Here is a 26,650-nt window from a genome sequence, read left to right as displayed (position 1 = left end):
CCCTGTTGCCATTCAGAAAAAATAGCATTTTTTTCTTCAGATATTAGCACTTCATTGGAAATTAAACAATAAGTCAGGAAAAAAAAAACTGCGAATGAATCAGAAAATCTGATTTCTGTCAACCCTGCTGCTAAAAATATACTTGGACTAAAATCTTTGCAGCCTTAATACCTATTTTGGCAGTAGATATTCTTTCTTGAATTTATTAAATTCTTGCAAGACAAAATTTAGCAAGCTTACTATGACCCAGGCTTGGAATATATCCCCAGTAATAAACTCCCACTACCTGAATGAAGACACTTGGCATTAAGAACACAGAACAAAAGAAACGTCCTTGGTCAAGTCTTCCACTGCTGCAGCCAGCAATGGCACACAAGCCTATTCAGTTATCCAGCTTCATCCTGAAATCATGAGCTCCTCCTCTCAATTCATCATGTAATTCTCTAATTTCCAACAGACACTTACTCATGACCAGGTTATCATTCTGCCAGCACTGCCATTTCACTTTAACAGCTCTTTTTAAATGTCCGTTATGGATTTCTAAAACTGCAACTGCGTCCCTTCTTACTCTTCTTTGGCAAGGCTACGTACACTCTCACACCCTCTTCCTCCAAAGACAAGCTCTAACAGAACCTTATTCCTGGCACCCTTTCATTATTTTTCATTTATTTTCGTTTTCTTCTTACAGTCTTTTTTGATCCAACGCTATGCAGTCAGTCACATAATGCCATACAGAAAAAGCTAGTTGCACATGAGATTATATTTTTTCTAATAATGGTTCAGAATGAGTAATTGCCACACTGTGAAATTGCTGGAGATGAAGTCATAAGAAACAGATTAGTGTAATTTTTTGAGTATATAAATAATAGCCAAACCATAGCTTAAAGGAAAAGCACAGAAGTTCAGAGGAGAAGAAACAAGTAGCTATTTTAGCAAACATGGTATTTATAAAATATTTCTTATTCTCCACAGACAGATATACTATGTTAATTAGTCTAAAGGCCTTCTTTTTCAAGTTACAGTGTGAACAGGATAAAGTTTATGATCATTTACATTATCTGATTTTAAAAATTCAGTTCAACTGAATCTTTGAAAAATAATTTGGTGTCAGGGTTATTACATCAACTGAGAAAATTTTACAATGTAATACTGAATATTGTAATACTGTAAGGGTGATTGAACAGTGGAATATTTGCCAAGAGAGGTTGTGGAGTCTCCGTCCATGAGATGTTCAAAATTCATCTGGACCCAGCTGTGAGCCATCTGCTCTAGGTGACCCCACATTGAGCAGCGGCTGGACTAGACCATCTTCACAGGTCCCTTGTTATCAATGCCGTATTTCTACTGAAAACTCCTCTTAGTTCTCTCTCAAAATAACTGCTTCAGGACTAGAGTTGAAAGTTTTTTCACATATTAAAATTGAGCTGTTAAACCTATATAATAATGCATTTTTAGAAAGACATGTCCCAAACTTCAAACACGAGGAGTAACATAGTCTGGTCAAAGCATAACTCTGATCTGTGAATGTTCTACATCCTGGAAGATGTCACAGCTCATCAGTTTTGATATTGCTTATCAGTTTTGTGTTCATACCTTGACTCTTTCATGGTGAAAATGAGACGTAGGCACTGGTCTCAGTTTTTTGAGCATAACAGATATTTTAACATAATTCAGCATTAAAGATTATGTATAATGACTTCAGAAACTCTATTAATAAGAAAAAATGCATAAACAAAACACAAGTAAATATATATCCATATTACTAAGAATATAAACCGTTAATGGAAAACATGTGAATAACCCAGCCTTTTAGTTAACTCAAATATAGTCTTTTTTGTATAAAAAGATTCTTATTTATAAAAAAAAAAAAGTATTTTTATGTTCCTCAATTGAATTTTGAAGCTGCACCTGATTCTCGAGTGGGCTCAGCTCACGTGGAAAGCAAATCTTCACACATGTTGGCAAGAGATACTGTACTCTTTGTCTGCATTTACTTTTCTAGGAAACAGAATAATTCTCTGTTAAGAAAAAATAACTAAAAGAAGGATGACGCTGAGGAGCACTGTTTGTTCGTATGAATAATGTAAAAGAAAAATCAAACTTAAAATGTGCAAGTATTTGTTACACTTTCATGCTATATAGCCCAGCCATGTCTAAGCTAAGAGGATGTTTACCAAGATCAAGGCACATACAGAACACGCCCAAGAGATCTGGACCAGTCTTAGAGGTGAACTTAGTTCATGTATCTCATTATATTCCATCATTAGAATGCATCTATTATTTTTAAATTTATTAATTTAATTTTAATTATTATTATTTTTAATATGGTCTTCACTTAATAATACTGATTTCAGGTCTAGAAACAAATCGTTTTAATGGAGAGAGTAAACATCTTTCTATATTTGTGTATTTACAGACTGTATTCTGAACTGCTTTATGTTACATCTCTAAGCAAACCTCTCAAAACAGTCACCACGGGAGCTGATTGCCCACGTTATGTCCCGTGGCATTATACATACAGGCATACAGTGACTGCAATCACAATTTCCTGAAAAGTCGAAGCTTTCAGAAGAAAATCTATTGTCAGCAGTATAACTGTCAGAGCTGCTTAGTCCTGAGACCAATGACATTCAAATGTAAGTACCCTTCCAGGACTGAAGTTTTAAAAATTTGTTGAAAATGATCATGATGCTCTGGAATCGCTAAGAATAAATGCACAGAAGTGCGGTATCTCCAAAATCTATTGTACCTTGTGTTTCTGTGCTGACAGGACAAGTCATTCAATAGTCAAGGAATGCTCAGAGAGCACAACAAAAGCCATCTTACTGAAATTCACTTGGATGCAGAATATTCGGACTTACAAACATCGAGGTTCAGCATTCGCTGAGATTTTGGCAGACATCTACAGTTAACACCCCATTAAAGATTTTCTCTTTGCAAGCTGGTCTACAGCTATTTTGACATGACTGTCCAACATCTCAAAGCAACTCAGAAACCCAGTGAAAGAGTCATAATCATTAATGAATGCATCGCTATTCAGAATTTTCAAGTGCAAATTATAGGCAATTTCCTTTAATTTATTAAAATTAAAAGTTAAATCTTTTTTTAGGTGACTGATTTCCTAACACATGTACTGCAACATTCAATTCTGACAGTTAGGAGTGACTGGTGCTTCAAAACCAGAGAAATCAGACCTCCTAACTTATTTTTTGTTGCTATTTTAATAGCAACTAAAAGAGTCAGTGGAAAAAGAAAGTTTCCTTAATAATTAGAATTAAAGGTTGTTCTAGATATAAAGCATGCTTATTAAAAATGAAACTGAGAACTCAAAAATAGCGAGATCTGACCTCCTTTGGCAAGTCACCCTCAGCAAAACACTGAATAAAAAGAAAGAAAAAAAAGGAAAAGATGACCTTGAGGAGTCAAGATAACGGTTGAGAAATCAACATTTCCCTTTGTCTCTAGCTCAGTCAATCCAATTATAAAACAGACAGAAATAAGCCATGTGAATGAAATGATTGCTTTCACTCAATATGTTAATTGATGGGAAATTGCATACATGCCAAGGTGAGATAAGAGAATACATTGCATCCTGTGCAGGATTTATCAAAGTCCTGGATGTGCAAGGAGGAGACAGGACTGATATTACTAATGCTGAAAAGGAGAATTCTGAGAAATTAACCTGAGTATATTCTTTCCTTGAATGTATTCTTTTTCCTAAGCATCTAAAACAGGAGAAATCAACTGAATCACGGCTAGGAAACAGCCTAATACTGTGATTAATGTTGTTGTTCTGAGCTGACATTACTTTTGTTTTTGAAAGAAGCCTAACAAATTCAGATTTGCTCAGTCTCTTCTAAGTAAACAGCAATATGGAAAATACGTTTTTATCGTAACCTCTTTTTCTTCAGGACAGAATAATTACATTCAACATGAAGCAATTCCTTAGGGCAGATTTAAGCAAATCCATTACCTCTTCTAAGAGGAATTCTAAACAATAACTAATGAAAAAGATGGGGGAGGAGAAATCTAGATTTATAGGCATCTCTAAATATATTCTCTTTATGCCTGTGCCACACACAAGCGGTGCTAAGACATTTCTTAACAAAGCCTCTTTTCTGTATCCAGCTTAGTGCACTCCCCCGCAAGTTTCTGAAGACCCACTGTAACACAGATGGTAAAACAGCTGAGACATTTTGTATTTAAAAAGATAGTGGCAACACCTCTGATTAGTGGAGAAAATGGCAAAAACTGGAAAACGCCATATATTGCAGCCAATAAAAAACTCCATCCCAACTTAATCAGCACCCCAAAAATGCAGACTCTACGTATCAACAATTACTTCTTGCCACTGTTTTCTGCAAGATGTTTGCAAGCCCCATCTTTTCTTCTCTTTGGTCCGCGTGTGCAATTGTTCTAAAGCACTTGTGCATGAAAATAAACCCCTGTGTCAACAGGGGTTACACTTCACCCATAATGCAGCCATGGGAAAAGACAGCCTGCTACAAGAGCATTTCTTAAGTGCATGCGAATCAACTTTGCCATCACAAAATTTAAAATCTCTACAGTAAATTCAAATGTCTATCAAGAATTTGCGGGGGAAAAATACTATAAAAACTGAATACAATTTATAAAGCAAGGCTTTTTTTCTTTGTTTTTCTTCTCTTTTTTTGGGGGGAAGGGGGAGAAATGAAGAGACGTAGCTGCAAAACTTGAGCTGGAACTTACAGCAACTTGTCTCAGTGTCTCTTTTGCTTCTGCCCAATTTTATTAAAAAGTAGGCACTACGAGATATAATATTCAGCAGAGTGAAGTAACAGCACAGCAGATGACTAAACACTCCCATACTCTTGGCTCTCAGCCTATCATTACTTTACCACCGTAGTCGCTTTTCAGTTGGCACCTATTCATAAGAAAGCTTCCCTGTGTTGAAACGGTTCTGCAAGACGGCTACGCTTAGTCTCTGCCTTCAGTAACGTTCCTGCGATGTTTGTTCAGGGCACCAGGCATAAAGTAAAGGAAGGAGAAAGCCATGCCAAGTGGGAGTGAAACACACTTGAAAATGTTACCCCTACCCCTGTTACGTGGGCAACCTTTGAAAAGGATGCCTAACAAACAAAGCAATTTATAGTTGTTAGTGATCCAAACCAGTCTGAAATGAAGAGATTTTTATCGCAACAGTGTTAATTTTGAGACATCTAAAATGATCTTGAGAACTTAAGAGTAAAAAAAATTAGCTGTGATTAGATCAAAAAGTACATTTGTGAAAATGGGAAACAAGAAAACTGACAAATTCTTGAGCCAAAATTATCAGCAGGTGACAGAGATTAATCCTAATATTAAAATCCATTTCTCCAATGTTAGTTGTCAAATAATGCATTAAAATAATCTGTAATGTGATATAATTTAAAAATTACCAGAAATATATTAGCAAGCTTTTACTTTGTTTTTCTTTGTGCCTATACTAGATACATATAACCGCCATTGACAGACAAGAGGTACTATTAGCAAAACATTCTTTCCATTTACGCTTTTGGTATCTTAGGCAACGACAATTAATCCTCTCTTCTCTATCCGACACCAGCAATGAACAGAAGTGAGTGGGTGAGAAATCCCATCTTCAGTAAAAACCCATTTGACATTATTACACAGCAAGACTGGGGCCTCGTCTCAGAGGGAAATAGGTAGAGCAGAGAGGAAAAAAAATTGGCTGGATTGACTGTCTATTTTTGTTGCTGATAGAAATGACATTTGGTATTACACCATTTTACAGCATTGCTCTTAATAGTTAAGTCTTTAAAAATACCAAGGTAGTTTTAATTTTTTAAAGCGAAGATCAGAAGGAAAATAGAAGATTTAAAGAGACAGGCATAGTAACTGCTTCAAGAACTCGGTTAAAATGATACTTGCAAAAATAGTTGTCGTGCTCATTGTTCTTGCAGAAAAAGCCTTCTGAATCAGTAGTTGAAGCATGCTTATAGGATGCTTAGCAAAGCAAAATTATCTGTCCATGGGATTCCCAAATGCAAGCCTATGTCCTTCCAGGTACATTTGAAAGCCTGTGGATTGCAGCAGGAGGAGATAAGGACAAAATTCCATCTATTTGGGACCCAAGGGCGGTTATGGTGATATCAGAAGAATTAGGTGGTGAGGAACCAGCCTCAGAATGGGAAGTACCTACTCCTAAAATCGTCTTTCCGAGACCCTGTAACTGGCGGAAATAGGAATTTATTAATTGGACCAAGCTGCTATCCCAGGGCCATGGCATTTCCAACTTTGAGAAGGATAAAATCAGTAACAACTGGATTGAATGTTACAGGGGCATTCCCCACAGAAAGCTCCTCACGGCATTACAGCTGAGAGCTGATGTCTACCCCACAAGAGAATTTTTAGCACGAGACTCAAATCAAATCGTGTCAGCACGGTCAGGCAGAAAGTGAGACCTGTCCGCACATTATCGAATACTGCCCCACAGTACGGGACGCTAGGATTAAAAGACATAACCAACTTTGTGAATTATTGATGGACGAGGCAAAGAAGAAAGAATGGGTAGTATTCCAAGAACCGCTGCTGAAGGATGAACAAAATGAATTATTTAAACCAGACTTGGTATTCATTAAAGAAGATCAAGGCCTTGTAGTAGATATTACAGTTAGATATGAGAGCAAACCAACATCCTTGGCAGACGCAGCGGCAGAAAAAGTAAAGAAATAACAGCATCTTAGAGATCAAGTTCAGGAACTGACCAATGCCACTACTATCAAATTTGTAGGATTTCCATTAGGAGCATGTGGGAAGTGGTATCAAGGCAATTATGAACTGCTAGCAGAACTCCAGTTCCCGGCAGGAAAAAGTTGCTCGTCAATTATTGAACTGGGCGTTATTTACTTCAGTGGACATTGTATATATTTTTGCTAGTCAAGCAAGGTCTGTTTTAAGATCTTAATGAATTAATGATTGTAATTGTATGAACTGTATGAACTGTAATGAATTGTAATGAACTGTATGAACTGTAATGAATTGTAAATAAACTGATTCTTTCTATCTATCTTAGGTGCTTATTTATGTCCTTTCTTCGAAAATGAGCAAAAAACATGTTACCAAGTTTTCTTTCTGGAATGACTTATTCAAATCAAGACTGGTCAGGATATAGAAAGTGTGCTTAAAGGGTGTTGAGGCATATCCTGATTTTGAAGGGGAGACATTGCAAAAAACCCCCCAACCTCTTCTCTCCCTTCCCCCCAAAAACCTTCCCCAGAATTTTGCACCAAAAATCCTAACATAAATATATCCAATAAGAGCAAATGTGACCCCTTCAAAGAGACAATAAATTAAGTCAGGGCATGATTCATCTGAATGTCCAATGAATCACTATATAAATGCCCATTTCTCTGCTTCAGCTAGAAAAGGAGGCTAGGATGCCGGGCTCAGATGGAGACATCCAAATTAGATAAATGAATGCCACTCTTGGTAGCTGTTCTTGATTTTCATATTGTTTTTATTCTAATATATGCCCGTTATTATCTCTGAAATTCCACTGGTTTATATGAGGTCAAGCCCCAAAGCTAAAGAAATAGATGATACAGGGAAGGGACACTGCACAGGCCCAGTGCCATTCGCTGGTTAAGTCGGTTGTAAACAGACTCCATAGCTGCATCTACACATTTCAATGCCTTCCGTGTCTAAATGTACTCATCACTATTTTTACTTTTGGTTCTGGGCTTAGGAATCTACCTGGAGTACATTACAACAACGACTGAGCAAAACTGGATGGATATTCAGCATCCAGCACAAAACCAAGTTCCTAATGAAAAATAAAAGAGAAAAAGAGTTTCCAATACAAAATCTGAGTTTGCAATTTGTTCTAAACTCACCCTGCTATCGTCTTCCCCATCAACAGGAAATCAAACGTGCTATCCACATCTGCTTCCATTCCTCTAAATAATATCAAAAAGATAAGTGGGGAACACCACCTTCACTCTTAGCAAGTTAGCCCTAAGGTCTTTTAATCCAGTGAAGCCATAGGAGTAGAGAAATTAGGATTATTAGATCACAAGCAAAGATAATTCATACTGCTTAGTTTCATTTCTCAAGGACTCCCACTAGGGTAGCAAATGTCTTTGAAATAGTTTATTTTTCTTTTTATTCTCTTTAATATCTAAATTAGATGTCTCTCCCATCAGCTTCAGTGCCTAGCCTAGCCCTGAAGCATTCTGAAAACTGTGGAGAGTCCATTTACGTTTGGATTTAAGAGAAATGCATCTTAACTCAGAACATTCTTTACTTTGCAGGAAATCTGATTTTGTGGTTCAGCCCAATAAACCTTTCCAGGCCTAAACTACCTTACACACCTCAGTTATGGGACTAAAAAAAGAGGTAAAAGCTTTTAACACCATACACTGCCATCCCAAGAAAGCAGATACATTTCCTTATCTTGGGAAGACGACAATTACCACTTTCTTCCATCTTCGAATATTTCTGGCTTGATGCAGCCCTTTCCTTTTCTCTGGGCTAGAAAAGCTGTATTGACCATTTGAACTCCTACCTTTCCTAAGAGAAAGGCACATTACAACCAGCTTTGGAGACAGACTTTGCTAAGTATCTATTTCACTTAGTAGTCAAATTCATCCCAGTTTTGAGACATATTTTCATAGATTCGAGCACATCGCTATGTCCCAATTTGATTGCCTTTGTGATTTCCAAGAGGAACAAAACTCTGACACTCCCCTTGTAAAGAACAAAGCACCGTGGTGCCTGGAGGACAAGAACATGTAACAGCAGCTAAATGTACTTCAAACTTTTTTTTTTCCCTTTTACCCTACTTTTTACCTTACATCAGATATATCTGAAGTTAGATGTTTGATAGAAAGGAACTTAGAGCTTTTATGGTAACAGGAATTCAAAACCCGACTGGACAGGGTCCTGGGCTGACCCTGCTTGAGCAGGAGGATTGCGCTAGATGATTTCCAGAGGTCCCTTCAGCTTGAGTGATTCTGTGCTTCTGTAAAGTGACTGGCCAAAATTTTATCCCTGTCTATCACTTCATCTGAATTAGGCCCCACAGCATGACATGCTCCATCAACATACAAGGTAGAAATTGCAAAGTAAGAGAGGAAAGAGACAAACTTTGAAAGCTAACCATTGGGTCAGGACTGCAGACTAAAAAGCCAAGCCAGTACCAAGAACTTGTTAAGAATGGTAAAATTATTACAGAGATGATGATGATAGCCATACTGAACAGCAATAGGAGCACGCAGAATCTTATCTTCCCAAATGTCCCTCCTTGAGCCCAACGTTACAAAAATCCAACTCTCTGTTCCAAGGCTTTGCCCTCTGAACAACGATATGATATTGGTAGAACCACCACTGTTACAAACAGAAGCAGAAGGAGGAGCAGCAAAGCATGTATTTTCAACTGCAGCAAAAGAGATGACTAGATGTGATTATTTTATGATTGGATTGTGTCACGCTTCCCTGCTTTTTTCCCTTCATTTCTGCGTTTTACCTTGATGTAAAATTGCGCTATACTCTCACAAAAAAGATTATATATGAGATAAAAGTCTGACTTGAAGAACATGTAATGCACACAGCCCAGTTAAAATGCTACATTTATGATGGGGGTACCAGGTTCTGTAGCTAGTGAAAATCAATTTCATTTACCACTGCATGAACTCCTCTTGCACAAAAACATTAATCAATTTTTTGAGGCCAAGCACGAATTAATTTTTTAAGGCAGTGGATGAAAAGTGGGATACCAACATAAAATTCAGCTCCTCATTTGAATATTACTGTGCTGAAAGTAGACTACAAGGCACCGTTCCCCCCTCCAGAAAAAGAAAAATGTCCCCGACCTCGGTGAAAATGGCGGTGGATAGGTTAAGACATTTTTAGGCAGCTGTGAGCAGATATTTCACAGAGAAGTAATACTGATTGGAAAGATTACATCACTGCGATTACTGTGAATAGTCCTAGCATCAGAAACAATAATTATTTGTGGTAACACCTTAGTCAATTTACCATTATTCATAATGAAAGAAGGATGCTCTAATATAGCAACCTTGATATTTTTAACTAAATTAAGAGATTTGTCCAGGTTGATACAAAATGCAACTCCCTGACTTGCCTGTTTAAGTTGACATCCACAAAACCAATGCATTTCTCCTATAGTGGGGAAAGTGCAACTAAATTTCTTAATCATATTAGATACATTGTATATACTGTAAATAAACCTCACCTCTCAATGTAGCAGTTGTTTTTTCCTTACTAAAGAAAACTCAAGGAAACAATATTCACTCCACTCAACTTTTGACAGCTCATCTCAGAGCCCATCTGAGCTCTTACAGCCATGGTATGAGAGGGGCGACTGCTGCCTGTTTTACCTGCTGTTGCTGCCCAGGCAACAGATTAAAGCTACTGCCTGAACTGCAGCAGCCCACGATGCTACAGAAAACTGAGGACCAGGATGTGCTTACGGGGAGAGAGCTGCTGCCAGCTTTTACAAACCCTTCCCCTCCTTCCTAGTCTCTCCTGGAAACTTGGAGTGCCGAGGAGGGCACTGAGGGCAAGGTAAGGATGAGCTCCTTTTTGCCCTGCACTTACTCCTGAAAGAGTGGGAATACTGGGATATTGATTTCCTGTCTCTGTGGCAAAAAAGTTTTTATTTCACAAGGAAAGCAACAGATGCCTCCCAGATCTGACAAATAATCATAATAATACATAGCCAGGTCAACCCAGGAAGCATCCAGGTAGCCAGAAATCAAGATCAAAGCATAAAGGTATCTCGTTGCTTCCTCCATTTTGGGACTATTTAACCCTTTAGGTAGTCAACGAAACATGATGTCTATTTTTCATTTAAGCACCAGCTGCCAAGGCCCTCTTTGGTTTAGCAGCAGCCAGGAGAATCTGCAGCAAATTATTAACCCTGCGGTATCTCCTGCATGAAGCAGTCACACAGGAGGCAGGCAGGGAGGCATGCCTGGAGCAGCTGCATACTCGAACTCCCCCATTAGCAATTTTCTAGAATGAGTTACTGTGGCATCATCCTCTGATGGCAAAGATGATGTAACGGTTGAATGGACTAATGAATTTTTAACTTCAGATTTGCTGGTGTTGCAAAAAGTGTGGCTATGCAAGCAGCAAATTCCAACTGCCACAACCCAGTGCAAGTTTTGCAGATAAAACCAACATCCACTGTGCAACTAAAGTTCTGAATTTAGGATAGTCTAATCTCAGACACTGATATTCAAATATTTGAAGTTAAGTTAAATAACATCAAGGCTTAGAAAATATATGGTCTTGTTTTGCAAGTGAGTGATACTCTCCACAAAGCTTTAAATTTCCCCCTAATTTAATAATAAATTTTACTAGCATGATCTAAGGATAAAATTCTTTTTCCCCACAGCTTTGGAAATTTGTTTCAATTATAAGTCTGGATAGTTTAATTAGGGAAGCATGTTTAGTTTAAGAAAAAAAATTGGATGGGTTAGAAGAAAAACCCTTCTAATGCTCCCTAGGGTCTACGGGTCCTTCAACACAATTTGATGTGAATGAAACCATTATTGTTCTTTTGACTCCCGCTGAGCCATTATGTTAACGGTTTTCTAGAGATTTGAGTAGCATTTTACTACATGTTTTCGTTATTTCGCTAGCCAAGATTTTAGCCCTTAGACATAAGAAGTTTCAAGGTTTAAATTAGTTTTTGTTCAACATTCTGAGAAAGCAATATCCTTTTAATTTTATAGATTCTTATACAAATTTTAGATTGGCATATGGTGACTATTTGAAATTAACTGAGAGAAAACTGCATGTCCCTTTTTTTCTCTCTTTTTAAGCATCAGTCAGTTTAACATATTAAAACCTGCAGCAATGAAGACTCAATCAAGCAAATGAAACTGAACACACCCACTGACAGACACTTCCTGCCATAAAAATGCTCACACATTGGATGGGAGGGAAGGGTAACACCCTAATAAAATCTAACAGAGAAAACAATAAAAAGGGTTAAAAGGTAATAAAAGGATTATTATCAAGCTATATAGACTAAGCCAAACCTTTAAGTGATATTTTATTGCATTAAAATGTGAGCTTTGATGATCCAGCTGGTGTTTTAACTGCTTTAGAGCCAAAATACTAACTTTTTTTTATACCCCTGTGTGTGCAGCTATATAATAGATGCTTGCTGTACAACCTTCTTGAAATGAAGTCGCTTTCAAATAAGTTGCAGAAAATATCTATGCAATATCATTCCAAAAACAATTTGCCACTTTGGCTCAAAAAGGAAAATAGGCTCCAAGTAATTAATACTTACAATACTTTCTTTGCAACCTCATCAGCGTAATACTGAAGTAAACAGTGGACAGTTTGATATCTACTGCTCTTAGAGGCTTCTGTTCCTGTGATAACTCAATTAAACAAATTGAGCAGGTAAGTGTAATTTTCTTGAAAAAACAAAACTGATGAGCTGCAAGCTCTGGTTTTCTTCAGAAGGCACTTCAAGTAAGGTTTTATATAGATGTTTCTGACACATGCATAGACTGCTCTAAAATGAGCACAAAACCTCTAGGCTAATCAAAGCAACAAAACTGTTACAGATGGACAACAAAAACTAGAAAAAGCAGTAATCAGGTTGATGACAACTCAGTTTAAATGCCAAAATTCCTTCAGAGCAAAATTTCTAACATGTCTCTAATGACCAAAAGTAAACCCATTAAGTCCTGTTCTTGAAGTTGGTTTAAAATAGCATCTTTATATCCTGTATAGGTCCCATACAGCCCAGAACCTCCACAAAAAACCACCAAGCAGCTGATGCAAGCCTCCAATTCTCCAATAATGCCTCGTCTTTCAGAAGGCCTAATGCATTACCCAAATAATTTGAGTACGGCAAGAACCTTCCTTTGTAGGAATAGCAGCACTTTCAGTTAGGGATGACAAGTAAGTCTCAACATATCCCCGCATTATCCATTTTCTGCACTCCTAAATATGTCATATTGGTTTCCTCACCTGATAGGGACACGGGATGTGATATTCTCTGCAGCGTTCTTGAATCCACGTCGTCTCCCACACACCTCGGTAAGCCTGCTCATAGAAATAGCAGCCAATTACAACCAACAGTGGCACGAGGTACAGAACACTGAACACGCCAATCCGGATCATGAACTTCACTAGTTTGTCCTGGTTCTCTTTTTCTAATGGGATTTCAATGCGAACCCGATTGAGAGAGATAATGCCAGCTAGCAGAAGGGAAACTCCAACAACAACATACAGGCAGAGAGGTGCAAGTACAAAGTATCTCAATGCATCCACATCATAGAGGCCAACAAAACATACGCCGCTAATATTGTCACCTTCAATTTTATTCATTGCTAAGAGGATGATGGTTAGAGTTCCTGGAATGCCCCAGGCACTGGCGTGGAAGAGCAATGCTTTCTTCTCGATTGCTTCACTGCCCCATTTTGGCACAGCTGCCAAGAACCACGTGATGGTAAGAATGACCCACCAAACACTGCCAGCCATGGTAAAGAAATAGAGCACCATGAAAAGCATGGTGCAAGCTTTGTTGTGAGAGCCCTGTGTCACTGTGGAAGCCTTGTACTGGGCAGGGCTAGATGCGTTACATGCTACTCGATCTTCAAGCAGAAAGCCAATGAAGAAAATTAATGACACCATCATGTAACAGACAGCATAAAATATTATCGGTCTTTCTGGATAGCGAAATCTTGTGACATCGATCAGAAAAGTTAAAAAAGTAAACAAGGTAGCAGAAAGGCAGACGATGGAGATCACTCCGATGAAGTAGCGAGCAAAGGAGAGCTCTTCACGCCGAAAGTACATATTTGGGCAAGGAGGGGAACAGTCCCGTACGCTCAGGAAAGAGTAACCCAGATCAGGGTCAATTTTCAACTCCCGAGGACACCAAAAACCATAATCCCTCTGTACTGCCATTGGGGACTCTTCTGTGGGCTCCCCAGCTAAATTGAGGTCAACAAGACGAGGATATGGCTCATCACAATCTGGGAATCTAAAAAGTAAGAAAAGAATTATTTACGAGAAATATACACATACTTTGCAAAGACTAGTAACCTTATTTATATGTCTGACTTTAGACACACTAACTGGAACGAAAACAAAGACAATCCAAATAATGGGTAATCCATGAAATACTACACTATGTTTAAACAAACTCTAGAACTCATTGTCGCAGAATGCAGTGGATGTTGAAACTATAAAATACGTTTAAAAATAAACCAAAGAAATAAATGGACAGTGGGCCCATTGGGGCTTTAAGCATAAAGGTGAGGATACAAAATCCATCTCAGGAAGTCTATAAGTTTAGGCTTACTGTAAACTGAGACTATATGCCCAAGAAAGCATGATTTTATAGAACATTTTAAAACCTTTCCCTAAGCAACTGTACCAGCTGCTATCAGACAGGACGGTGAGCTAGTTAGACCAAAAATCCAACCTAGCACTGCTACTAGCATTAATAAATTGAAATTATAATGAAGATATTTCTGCAATTAAGTAAAGCTCTGACTGGAGGCTAAGGGCTGCTGGAGATGCAGTCTGAAGTTTTGAAGAAGAGCCTGGAGGGATTCCATGCATAGCTGTCCGATTCTTCCCTCTGCTAGATGTTATCGCCTCAGCAAGCGCAGCATAAGCTAAGCCTGTTCCTCTGCCAGTTCATGTTCTGGCACAATGGCACTAACACAGCATCAGCAAAGTTTTAGTAGTTTTAGCTCTGGTTTTGAAATTTCCCTCTCTGAGCCTTATCAAGGAGATGGGAGGACCTAAAGGGCCCAGGCATCTGTTTGGAGTATGGAGTTAGAGCAATCTTTGATCCAGTTTATCAGGACCCAGAAGCATCCTCTGACTTATTCTTTTGCTAAAAGAAGCTTTAATTGTTTTTCATTCTCTCCAATCCAACTGGATAGAGAGACTATTTCTTCCTATTTGTGCTCCTGTATTTTATTAGCTGTTGCAGTCACTTGTAAAAAAAATAAAGCACAAAGATACTGTTTTCAATTCCATGTATATTCTGTTTCAAATAGACTGAAACATCACCAAATATTTTTCTATGAAGTTATTTGTGTAATGTAAAGCTGAAAACATCTGTTTGCACACAAGCTCAACAGAGCTAGATGCTCTGAAAGCAGAGCTTTGAGATTTTATACAGTCATCAAAGCCAGCCAGTTCTCCCTTCAGAAAAAGAGACTATTAGTCTCTAGCGTATATAATTTTGCCTAACTCTCAAAGAAATTTATAGCAGTATCACCTATTAAACTTTGGTATAGCAGACAAAACCAGGTCAGCATAAATGACAAAGAAGAAGAAAAATAGATGGGTATATTCATTCATTTAAGAATATGCATGTGCAGTTTACAGTAATTGCCCACAGAAATTTTCAACTTATCTCTCGGGCAGATGATAGAAATATGAACTCAGTTTCCACCCCAGGAAACAGGCTGTTACACAAATGGAAGGGAAAGTAAGGGCACTTGTAATGGAACACATTTAAAACATGTTTCAGATCATAAAACATCCTAGATCGTACTAAAATTTTATCCTGGGATTCTGAAAAAACCAGATTTGCTCACCTGGTGCACTCCATATCCTCAGGCCAAGAGACCCCAAACATCTCCATGAGTTTGGAGCACTCGCTGTACGCTCTTTGACAGAGTCTGCGACAAGGGAGAGTGACACGGCCGTACTCCATGCACACAGGAGCATAGAGGGCACACAGAAACGGTCGAAAATCTCTGGAGCATTCCAAATTCACCATTGGATGAAACGGCTAGAAAAGAAAAAGGAGAATTCAATAGCTACAAACAGCAGTTTTGTAGAACACTTCAGCAGTAAACTATAATTTGTCACATAGGATGTTACGGCTTTCACAACCATAACCACGACCTTCTTTTTCTGAACTTTGTCTGTTGAAAGAAGTGATCATCATAATAGAGCACTTACGTATTTTAGGAAGACAGGCAATCAAGAAGCCTGGGGACAATGATAAAGATTCACAAGGGACATTTATATACTCGATTTGCATTAAAATCAACGGGAATTAGACAGCTAAGCACCTTTGAGGATTCAGGCTTAGCTTCACACTCTCCAATAACAGTAATATAAACTTGATTCCTTTTAGTGCGTGTGTAACTGACAGACATATCATGAATTGCTAGCTGCTTATTTACTAGGATAATATGAAAAACTCGCATTCGGTCAATGAGATTACAATCTAAAGAATGTTAGATAACGCAAGATTCCTTGACAGCATAGAAATATAGCATACTGTGATCTTTCAAATATTATTTTCAGATCACAACATAATATTTGTAAATAATCTCTCTATTTCTTGAATTTCTTCAGCAGGGCAGTGTTCTTCATATCTTTCTACAAAATGCAAACACAAGACATTTGCCATTGTGTTCTTCCCACAGCGTCTTGTCCAACTGAAGAGAACCCATCTGTTAAAATCTCAGTTCTATCATCAGAGTATATCCGTGGACAGAAAACAGTCCCAACGTGCATGCTATCATTGTTATATAAATTCTCATATGGACATAGAACTTTCTACCTTCCAGAACAGAGCTGTAATAACAGTGAAGTCACATTAAGTATGTCATTTCTTGACTAACCATCAGAAAGCACTGTGAAATCAAAGCCTAAAAAAAAATTAGTCAGAAAAAATAACTGGTGTTTTGTGCTACTGCATTGCCTTATAACAGGTTTAAGTAATGGTGATAGCAACACTCCTTGGAAGCACCAAGAGAAAATCTATCACAATTAGCCAATATACAGCTGTTCTCAAGTATTTCTGAAGATGAAAAAGAAGGAAAAAAAGTAGGACAGGGATTTATGTAATAAAAATAATCCATGTTACCTTCTTACTATCCAGCATGGGTTAATTTTGCTCTTGCTTGCTATGGCTTGTCTTTAAAACTCTCCAGGAGTCAATCGATATCTTATTCTGAGTTAGTGTGGCACGTACCACTACACAAAGCCCCCCCATATCTTCAGATATTAATATAAGATCAATTATATTCTCTTAGGACTGGAACTACAGAATATTGAAATACATTAGGACTTACAACTCTAGAATAAAACCAAACACCATGTGAATGTTGAATTACTCTGCTACCTTCAGACTGGATAAACAGCAGTGACGTTTTAGTAAGCCACTTCTTTTCCTTGACTTATATTTCAAATCATAGCTTGACAGGGAAAGGTGACAGTTGCTAGATCAATGGCAATGCTAACATGAGCTCTGTTCTAGATAGATTTTTATAAAAAGTCCATTATCTTGATATCAGAGTTTCCTCTTCTCCACAGCCTAGCAGGATTATAGAGCAAGAAGTCTAATCTTCAGAATTTGTGGTGCAATAGCAGAAGCACAAATGAACCTGATACATACACATAAAACCTAAATCTTATTATAACTGAAGCTGAAAAGTAGGCTGTAGAAAGATTACATTTTCAAACAGCAATTTCCTGAGAAGTATTTTAAACCAATTCAACATTTTCTTTTTCCAAACTATAGAACAGAACAGACCCAACAACAAAAAATAGGTCATCTTCTGTGGCAATATAAATGACAATTACTAGAAACGATGAGGAAAAGGTTCACATTTCAGTTCTTCCTTATCGCCTCCTTACTCTTCCAATTTTTCCTATACACCTCCTTCACTCTGCAAAAGGTTAATTTTTGGAATACAAGACACAAGCATGCTGTGATTTTATTGATTTTTTTTTTAACATAATTATTATTTACCAAGTTGATTAAATTCTCTTCAGTGCTACACGTTTCTGAAAATGTTGTCACATGACAAGAGAGCCATGCAATTTGGCAATAGCTTGTATGAAGAGCAGTATAAGTCTTCAGAGCTATTGACAAGGAAAAAGGAAGCAACAGTTGGAAAGTATTTACATTTACAAGCTCATTGTTACTCAAGGAACACTTTCTATTTGGCTGGACATTTACTTCAGATGCATATATGGTTTTATTTTTAAATAGATATTGCCTATAACACAGCTAAAGCTATTGTTTGACAACAAGGATCCAAGAAATTGATTCTAGGTAGTTATGACACCTGACATGACTGGAAAAGCTTAAGATAATAGTCTTCCTTTATTTGATGGAAAGGGAAAATAAAAGGAAAACTCCACTTTTATTTTGGGAAGTGTTTAACTTTCCTTCTTTTCAAAGAATCTTGAAAATAAGAAAATAAAGTTATATCTTTATGAAAAAGAGCTACTGGCTTAATGCCTGCCCCCCCCAAAGTCTTGCCTCCTGCCACTGCTGTTTTGCATGTACCTATACCTAAATTTCAACTTCTCCTGACAAATGCTCTACTACTCTCTTCTGATACGCCTTCCATTAAGAAAAGATGTTTCAGAAATTTCTCTTTTCCTGCTACTTCACCTTCAATAAAAAAATCTGTTTGGTTTTGGTTGATCTGCAGAAAGCTGTACCATTTAGGAAGATCCCAGACTATCTCAAGGTATGCACTAAGAAAACTGTGCAAACAGAGCTCCAGATCATGGCTATTGCAAAGCAAAGAAAAAGTAGTAAAGCAAGTTCAAGGGAACAGAAAGGTACCAGTATTTCCTTGTATCCTGTTGATCCTACTACGGGCAGGTGGCTGTTGTAATGGCTTTCAGCCAACTTCAAAGGACACTGGGCAACGGTGTCCGAGGGAATATTGGAACTGAGACAGGAAACGTCCAAAAATGGGAATGCAGATGGTGCTCTTTGGCAATGGCTCCAGGGTCTGAAAGAGCACTCTCGGTAAGAGCAGCGCGTTCCCCGGCTGTCCCTTTCAGCAGCCCGAGGGCTAAGTTACAGGGTGCTCAAACACGCAGGACGCGAGACAGCTGCCTAAACACTGGCTTCTCCTGCTATCTAGGATGCCATCTATCTTCCAAGACATCCACATGGGCCTGGATGGTCAGGCACCAGATCTGTCCTCTCTTGGGCCTGACAGATACGACGCAGGGTCTGTGCAGAGACCCACTCCCTTCTGGCAAGGCAGCTGGAGGCTGGGTTGAAGACACTGAAACATCTGAAGTAACACTAGTGTAACTGAATCTTCCCTGACAAAGTCCCCCGGAGGGCACGTTAGCTGCACTTAGGGTGCTTTAGAGCCGCAGAAAACAAGTCTGGTTTTGAGCATGGCCTTGGCATACTCCTCAAAACACACTACAGATACACTCAAGCCCAACAACACTGAAGAAATACACTTAAGCAGGCGTAATTTAATAGGTCTGTTCCCTGGCGCTGGCGGTTCTGTTTCTCAGCAACTCCAGGCCTCTCTCACACCATTCTGTCTCTCAAAATAGCAATTGCAGGCAGACAAACACTCTCTTACAAATTACATCAAATCAGTTTATTTTAAAATCATGAAGAGGTAAGCTAGACAACAGAAAAAGAAAAAATGCTACAACCACTCCTCGTAATGCAAAAAAAATGCTTTCAACCAGTAACAGCAGCATTTCAACCAGTAAGCAACTCAGCCTGTAAGAACCCTATCTCTAAAATTATCTTACCCCACTGCAGCTCCTAAGATGAAAAGTCACTTCCACCTACTGATTATGTTGTTCAGTATTAAAAATAAAGCCAGGGAGATTAAGGACTTTTTTTACGCTCTTGCCCAAGGACGCAGTGCAAGTTATGACATTTAGCCCTATTCCACTTCAGTGCCTAACAAAAGGCTCTCTGTTTAAATGGGGCGTGCTTCTGAAGAATGCCTGTTGAACAACTCAACATACAGAGGAAAAAGGAAAAGGACAAGGACAAGAGAAGACGTGATAGCCAAACTGATTTCAATAATTCAGGCCAAGTCCTGGGAAATCCAAGAAAGGGAAGAGATAAATGTTTAAGAAGAGATAAACACTTCTTTGCTCCTGAAGGTACTTAAGTATTTAAAATATGCCAGATCACATAACTGTATAATATATCTACAGTTGTACACCCACTGGTCCTTCCACCTCTGAGAACAATCTTTATGACCATGCAAATTCCTTCAAGCCCAGTGATAACAGCAGCGTTACGAACTCGACTTTTTCCAGGCTGTGTCAGAACACTCTCATCCCTCCTTTGCTTTGCCATGCAGGTGTTATGTATCAAAGAACATGCCACAATCATGTATCACTGCTTTCCTCAGAGCAGTCCAACTTGCAGTACAACCTTACCCATCTCTTCTTTCTCTCTTTCCCAGCATTTTCTTTGCTGGTAGCAAAGTTGCTTTAAGAAATTTCCCGATTCCCAGCAGTGTGGCCCCAGCTCCTTCCCTCCCTACAATTCCCATCTGCTGAAAATGTTTTAATGGCCATGCTCTAAAAGAAAGTAGGAATTTCCTTCTTGCCTTTGGTTTTCTTTTATTTTTATTTTCAGGAGGGGATGAAAGACAAAGGAGAGCCGGAATGATACGTGTAGATTTTTTCCCCCAAATAACTTTTTAAACAAATTCTCACTTTTGGTTACAAAGCAAGAGCAATAACTGTAACTATATAACTGGAACTGCATTACAGTTTCAGACTTCTCATATTACTGAGAGATAATAAACCAAATTCTACCTTTTATTTTACACAGAGGTAGCCATTTAGCTGGCTGTTATTTGGGAAGTGACATTATCGCAACATTTAAACAAAATTATTTTGGCAATCTGTCACTATTCTGTTTGTTTATATATTCCTCTCTTTTAACAGAAAACTGAACAGGAAGCCTTCTCATAAACTCATAGATGAAAGGAGGGAAGTTTTCTTCCCTCAGGCTCACGAGAAGAGAGTGATGCTATGACTATCCATTATTGTTGCAATTCTCTGGTGGAAGCAACTGCCTCAGGGCATATCCTGTCTCAGGGCAGCCACATGGTCTGCTCTTTCTCTCCCGTGTTGCCCTATGTTTGAATTTAGCTTGCTACCCATTAGGAAAAAATCTTGAATTGTATCTCAAAGTCCATGGGCAATAATGCTTTCCAGGCTGCCTCCCGAGGAGAATCACAGAAGCTGCAGCTAGATTTAACTCTTCAGACAACTGCTAGTTAGACCGAACACATTACTGCCTCCTGCTTTTGATAACTACATGTCTTCTCTGACTGAATTGCTCTCACAGCTCTGACACTTCGTGTGAATGCTCTCTAGAGACTGTTACAAGTAGAATTGGTTGTCTTGAGACAGTGGAAATTTGTTCTTCAGTGGCTCTGACCTGCATGCTCCTCTGAATCCTGCTAGGTTTGCTGGAACCTATAGCCCACAGTCATGCTGGTACACAAACTTAACTTGAAAATATTTGCTGCAAGTTAAAAACCTGAGCTGAACAACTGCTGTAGTACTTAACCTGCTGATACTAACTTCAAATGAGGCTGTACTTGAGAGTCCTGCCTTACCCTAGCTGGTGTTTCCTAAAGATTAGGGAGTGCTCACACAGGGAGAGCAGAGCTGGTGATTTGCAAAGAGCAGTGATCTGAGGCACTAACTTCTTCAAAAAACCATAGCTGGATCTAACAGAAAACTACTTTTTTCCACTCAGTTTGGCCTTGAGCTAGATAGTGCCACAAGGTCACGTGAGCAATGGCTGCAGAAAGGGGCAGAAACACACAGTCAGGTGTGTAAGAGTAAATCCATTTCTTTTGGAACCAATCCATACTTGCTCAACTTAATGTGACTATGGAAGTGCAGCTTTATTGCACAGACACTTTATTCTGTTTTCAAAAGGCAATAAGCTAATTTGCCCAAGCCTGCTTTTAATGCACAGTGCCAAGACAAATTTAGCGTAGAACACTTAGCATAATGTACATTCAAAGCTTACCTCACCATTAACTTCCTTGTCTGGAGAAACTTAGGTATACCTTTTTTTTTTTGTAATTATTTTTAGCTTTGCACAGTGATGCACGTGTGCAAAGCCAAATGGGCTCACAATTCTGGCTGCCTGTTAAGCTTTCCTCTTCAGCATGGAAAAAAGCCATTCTCACATTATCTGTACGAACCCTTACGAACCATATAACCCACTGCCTTCCGATATCCCATGTCTCATAATTTGATGTTAGCTGGAAAAATTATGGTTGCAATGAGGATTAGGTCGATACTGTACTACTTCAGGGACTGGGAAGTAAAAAATTTCAGATTGTTTTACCTTAGTACTAAAAACATATGTCTGCATTTAAGTAACTATTAAGTCATTCCAACAATAAAAATGTCAAGTAATTAGTATGGTTTTAAATGATATTTTTCTCATGCTATAGGTTGAACCTGCCAATCACGCTGTTATTCACTTTAAAACCCAAGACCAATTATTTTACCTGCCTTACTTGTGAAAGGGCAGCAATCACGTAAACCATCCTAAGCTTTCTGGTCTGTAAACAGACAGCTGAGGTTAACTTCTCAATTGCAGAAAAAAAGTAGGATAAAGATGAAAGCAGTTAAAAGACAGGAAATGACATTAATCTCTGTCTATATGACTAAAAAGCAGAGCCATCTGCTCTTGTTCTTTAAAGAGGTCTCCTGCTTCATTTTAAATTCTGAACTTCCTTTGGAAGACACTGAAAAGATGGCATCCATCTGTCAATTTGCACTTTTCCTAAATGTGATCTTTATGTTTTAGGAACCGATAAATGCAGATGGGTGGTCCTGGTAACAATTTCCATTTGCAAGAAGTGTTAGTTTTTATAAGACGGCTGAGACTGCTTGGACTTCCTCCTTCCTCTCCATATGCCTGCTGCGATGGGCTTGGGAGACTTCCAAAGTATCACAGAGAAATAAACATATAGTCCTCTGGACCGCATTTTAGATATTATTAATTTAAGACACTATAAAGCACACTTGCCTGGACAAGCAAGAGACTATTGGGCAGGAGCTGCAAGTCTTGACAAAATAACATTTTTCATTTAAATGACACAGTTCTATCTCCTGCAGTTGCAAAGACAACCTTCCAAGTACAAACTGAGTGTGATCACTGCTTTGATGGCTGCCGAAAAAATGCTCCAGTGCTGTTGTCACTGTGGGAAGGAGAAAGATACCCATTACGAGAAGTGGAGCGTTAGCGATAACAACTTTTTCTTTCCCTCAACTCTGCCACCGCAGACTGATCTGCATGTCAGGGACTCATGGACTATTTCTGCCAACTCAAGGGAGGTTTGCCTTCTTAAAGAATAACAGGAGTGAAGAGTATAAACAACTCACTGTTGGCACGGTGCTCAAAAATTTATCTTGCTGAGTGAAGGAGGAAAAGCATTTGGTATAAAGATTTGTTAGAAGACTTGACACTAACTTGAGAGTAGTTAGACAGATCAAATTCTTCAGAGCTCATAAAAAGGGAATTTCTAAAAATTGGAAATATGAGGGAAAATACAGATAAGGACATAGCCAAGATTCAAAATCACCAATCAGATTCGCTTCACCTTTTCATTTTTACTGCCATCAACATACAGAATGACAGTGTCTGCCACATAATAAACAACATTAATACCCTGCAGAATAAAATTAGACAGGTTGGATTTCTAAATACAATGAAAGCAACACTGAATACTCCCATTGAAGAGAATTGACTTTTATTTCTCAAAGACTTGATGACCTCTACTATTTCATGTGTGACTTCACTAACTGTGGTTTTTTACACAGCTGACGTAGCAGAATATCTAAGAAAGCTTAATATTACAAGCCAATGCAGACTACATGAAGCTCCATGTTTTCCACTGGGATGAGGATGGAAGAAGGCTTCTGTCTTCCGAATTCTGATATTCAAGCCAAAGTGCTTCTTGACAGACTAACCAAGGGAATCTACAGTATGCTGACTCCCTTAAAAATAAATGTGAACTGTACACTGGTCATCATCATCCTCCTATATGGCTGTGAAATGAGGACAAATTACAGTCGTCATCTAATGCACTTCAGGGTGCAGTTTCATAATGGGTGTAAGTTTATCGACACCTGCCCTCTCCCCTGCCACCAGCCTCTTTCGCACTGACTTGGGTTTAAGATTTATTTAAACTGACCGCGAAACTAACCCCAAAGCTACACATGCTGTATTTGGACCATTAGTAGTCTAAAAAGTCAGGATAAGATCCTGAATGTCGAGACCTTTAAGTGTTAGCATCTAAATCTCTTTCCTCTATAATACACCTAGATTGATCAATTAACTTTTTTCTAAGCTTAGTTTTTTACTGGTTTAGTTCCTTAAGGACCTTACAATAGATTTGGGCAAACTCTGATGCCAGTGTAAGCGGTGCAAAAGGGACATGTTAATCGAGGACGAAGAACAGGGCACAGCTAAGCTGACCTTACAGCTAGTTAACAACGAACCCTAAGCTGTGCTGCTCAGGACATCTGGTGTGTTCACAGCCATCTAAAATAGAGTTCAACTGCCCTGGACCCAACCAGACCCAGAAAACATTACAAGGATATGTTTAAGGCAAACCTTTGAGTTTTATAGCATTAGCTCCATAACACAGAAGACAAAGACTTCGTGCTATGGCAGAGAACAGGCGTTGATGCTGTTAAAACCCAGGAGCATAATAACCTTTTGCAGACAGAAGGCTGCAAGAGAAAAAACATCCTAAATGAATTCAGGAAGCTCTATTTGCTACTCCCTTGGCAACCAGTCTGCTGTCAAAATTCTCTCACAAAATTCTCTTACTAGCCAAAACACCTGGTTTCTTATATGAGAATTCAATGGCAGATTCAGTCATCAAAATAAATAAATTTACTGTTTGAGCTTTGAACATCAGACAGTGTTCTCAAAGCATGAGTTATCACTCAAAAACTCTCATGTCTTTCCTGGTTACATTAGGATCAATGTCTCCTTGGGCATAGGTTAAATGACTTAATTTTGCTCCTATGAAAGAATCTAACCTAAATACTTCAGGGAACGATCTTGCAATATTCACCAGGACTGTTACTTTGTCATGTACTATTATATAAAAAAACAAAACCAGTTGTGCCAAATGAATTTACAGATGTGTTTGGCTACACATTGAAACTTTTCCTGACTCTGCCCAATATTTATTGTCCAAATTGAAAATCAAAAGGAATACTCAGGTAATACAATAATGCCTCTCTAACAATGGAAAAGTCAGGGGGTTGGTATATATGTCTTGGAAAGAAACAGAGCATGACACCGATCCAATACAACCATGTACATAAACAATATGATGCAAACTGAAGTAAGAACATAATCTGTTGGATTAATACTGTAAAAATTATTCTGAATAGCAAACAAAACCTATCTGCAAAATGAATGCTAATATTTTAACAGCTGTGTCTTAATCTAACATTACAAACCATCTGCTACATCTACATACAAGCAAAAACACATACACACACGCAGACATACACACACACGTGTCAACAGTTGGATAGGAGGGGAGATTTGCATCGTCGGGCTTCAAAATTAAGGATCTTTGACACGGCAATATTTAAAACATATTGTCTGTTGGCTTGACCACTATTAATTTTCTTTCCCTCATGCTTAATTTCCAGGAAGGCTACACTATCAGTCTAGTATACTAAGCTGTTTTTTGATATAGTTAATTCTAAAAATTAGCAGGTTGTTCCACGTGCATTCAATAATGCAGGATGGTTTTCCTGGATGTGTGGTCTACACTCTACAAACTCTGCAGCCCTGCTGTCCCCTGTATGCATTTACTAGAGTAGGATCCAATCCAAATCAAGCTGCACTGTCTCCAAATCTCAATTCAACAGCACCTTCCACTTCATTTTATAGAGTTACTCTACTTCAGCTGTTACTGTTTCTCTTTTCCGTCATATACCAATTACAGTTTTCAGACTATTTTGATTGTAAGGATTCTCAGGGGATTATATCTGGCTTTGCGATTATTTTAGCCAATTTCTAACACAAGAAAAGTAAAGCTGCAGTACTTCGTACTCTTCACATGAATTAATTGGGTAGACGTGGGCAGATGATGATATAATCCAGATTTTATTTAGGAAAACTTATATATTTACCTGGAAGTTTGAGTAAAAAACCAATAGTGTATCTCTCAGTGTTACCAGGGGCTTCATGCAGAATCATCCTGTACTGTTGCTGTTACTACGAGCAAGTACAATAAAGCCATTACAAAAATAAAAGGTGACCTGGCTAGTTGAATCTCAGGATCAACTTTCTATATTTTGGTATTATGCATTAAATTCTTCCCATGATCTATCTGTACAGCACATACAGCTGGACACAAACAATGGGAAAATGAGGTGGCTTTTTGGGAAGTTTTCAGTCTTTGGAAAGAGATTTTTCTTTCATTATTATAATTCTACAGTGAGTCTATAGATTCCGACCAAACATTGACTCCATCTACTAGGATGGCTTTTTTAACTTTTAAAAGAGATTGCCCATCTGAATATATATATTTTTTTACCTAATTACAGAATTACAAGAGCGTCACTAATCAGGCCTCTCTACTTCATCAGACAGTAACAGAGAACAGGAAAGTTAAGACTGAGAAAAATCTCAATTTACTCCAACATATTAAATGAAAATTAATTTCTGCTCAAAATAGAAACTTAAAGATAATTAGTTGGTGACTTCAATTTTAATAATTAACCATTTTTAAAAAAACATGTCCGAACACAGCAGCTGTAAATTAAGATTTAAGATTCATCAGGGGATACTATCCCTTCCATTTAGTGCCAAGTTAATGAGGTC

At 38.3% G+C, this 26,650-nt stretch overlaps 1 protein-coding gene across 1 annotated transcript in view; it reads right to left on the bottom strand.

The window, feature by feature from the left end:
- The window catches only part of FZD3 (frizzled class receptor 3), a 60,265-nt gene that overhangs the window by 13,733 nt on the left and 19,882 nt on the right, over positions 1–26,650 (bottom strand). The window contains exons 3-4 of the mRNA XM_075144802.1: positions 15,594–15,790; positions 13,000–14,017 (exon numbers count right to left, since the gene is read on the bottom strand). Coding sequence (XP_075000903.1) covers positions 13,000–14,017; positions 15,594–15,790 — 1,215 coding nt within the window. The remainder of the gene's footprint in view (positions 1–12,999; positions 14,018–15,593; positions 15,791–26,650) is intronic.

This window comes from Calonectris borealis, chromosome 3 (assembly GCF_964195595.1).
Source record: "Calonectris borealis chromosome 3, bCalBor7.hap1.2, whole genome shotgun sequence".
NCBI lineage: Eukaryota > Metazoa > Chordata > Aves > Procellariiformes > Procellariidae > Calonectris > Calonectris borealis.
This window is presented reverse-complemented; position numbering and strand designations above follow the sequence as displayed.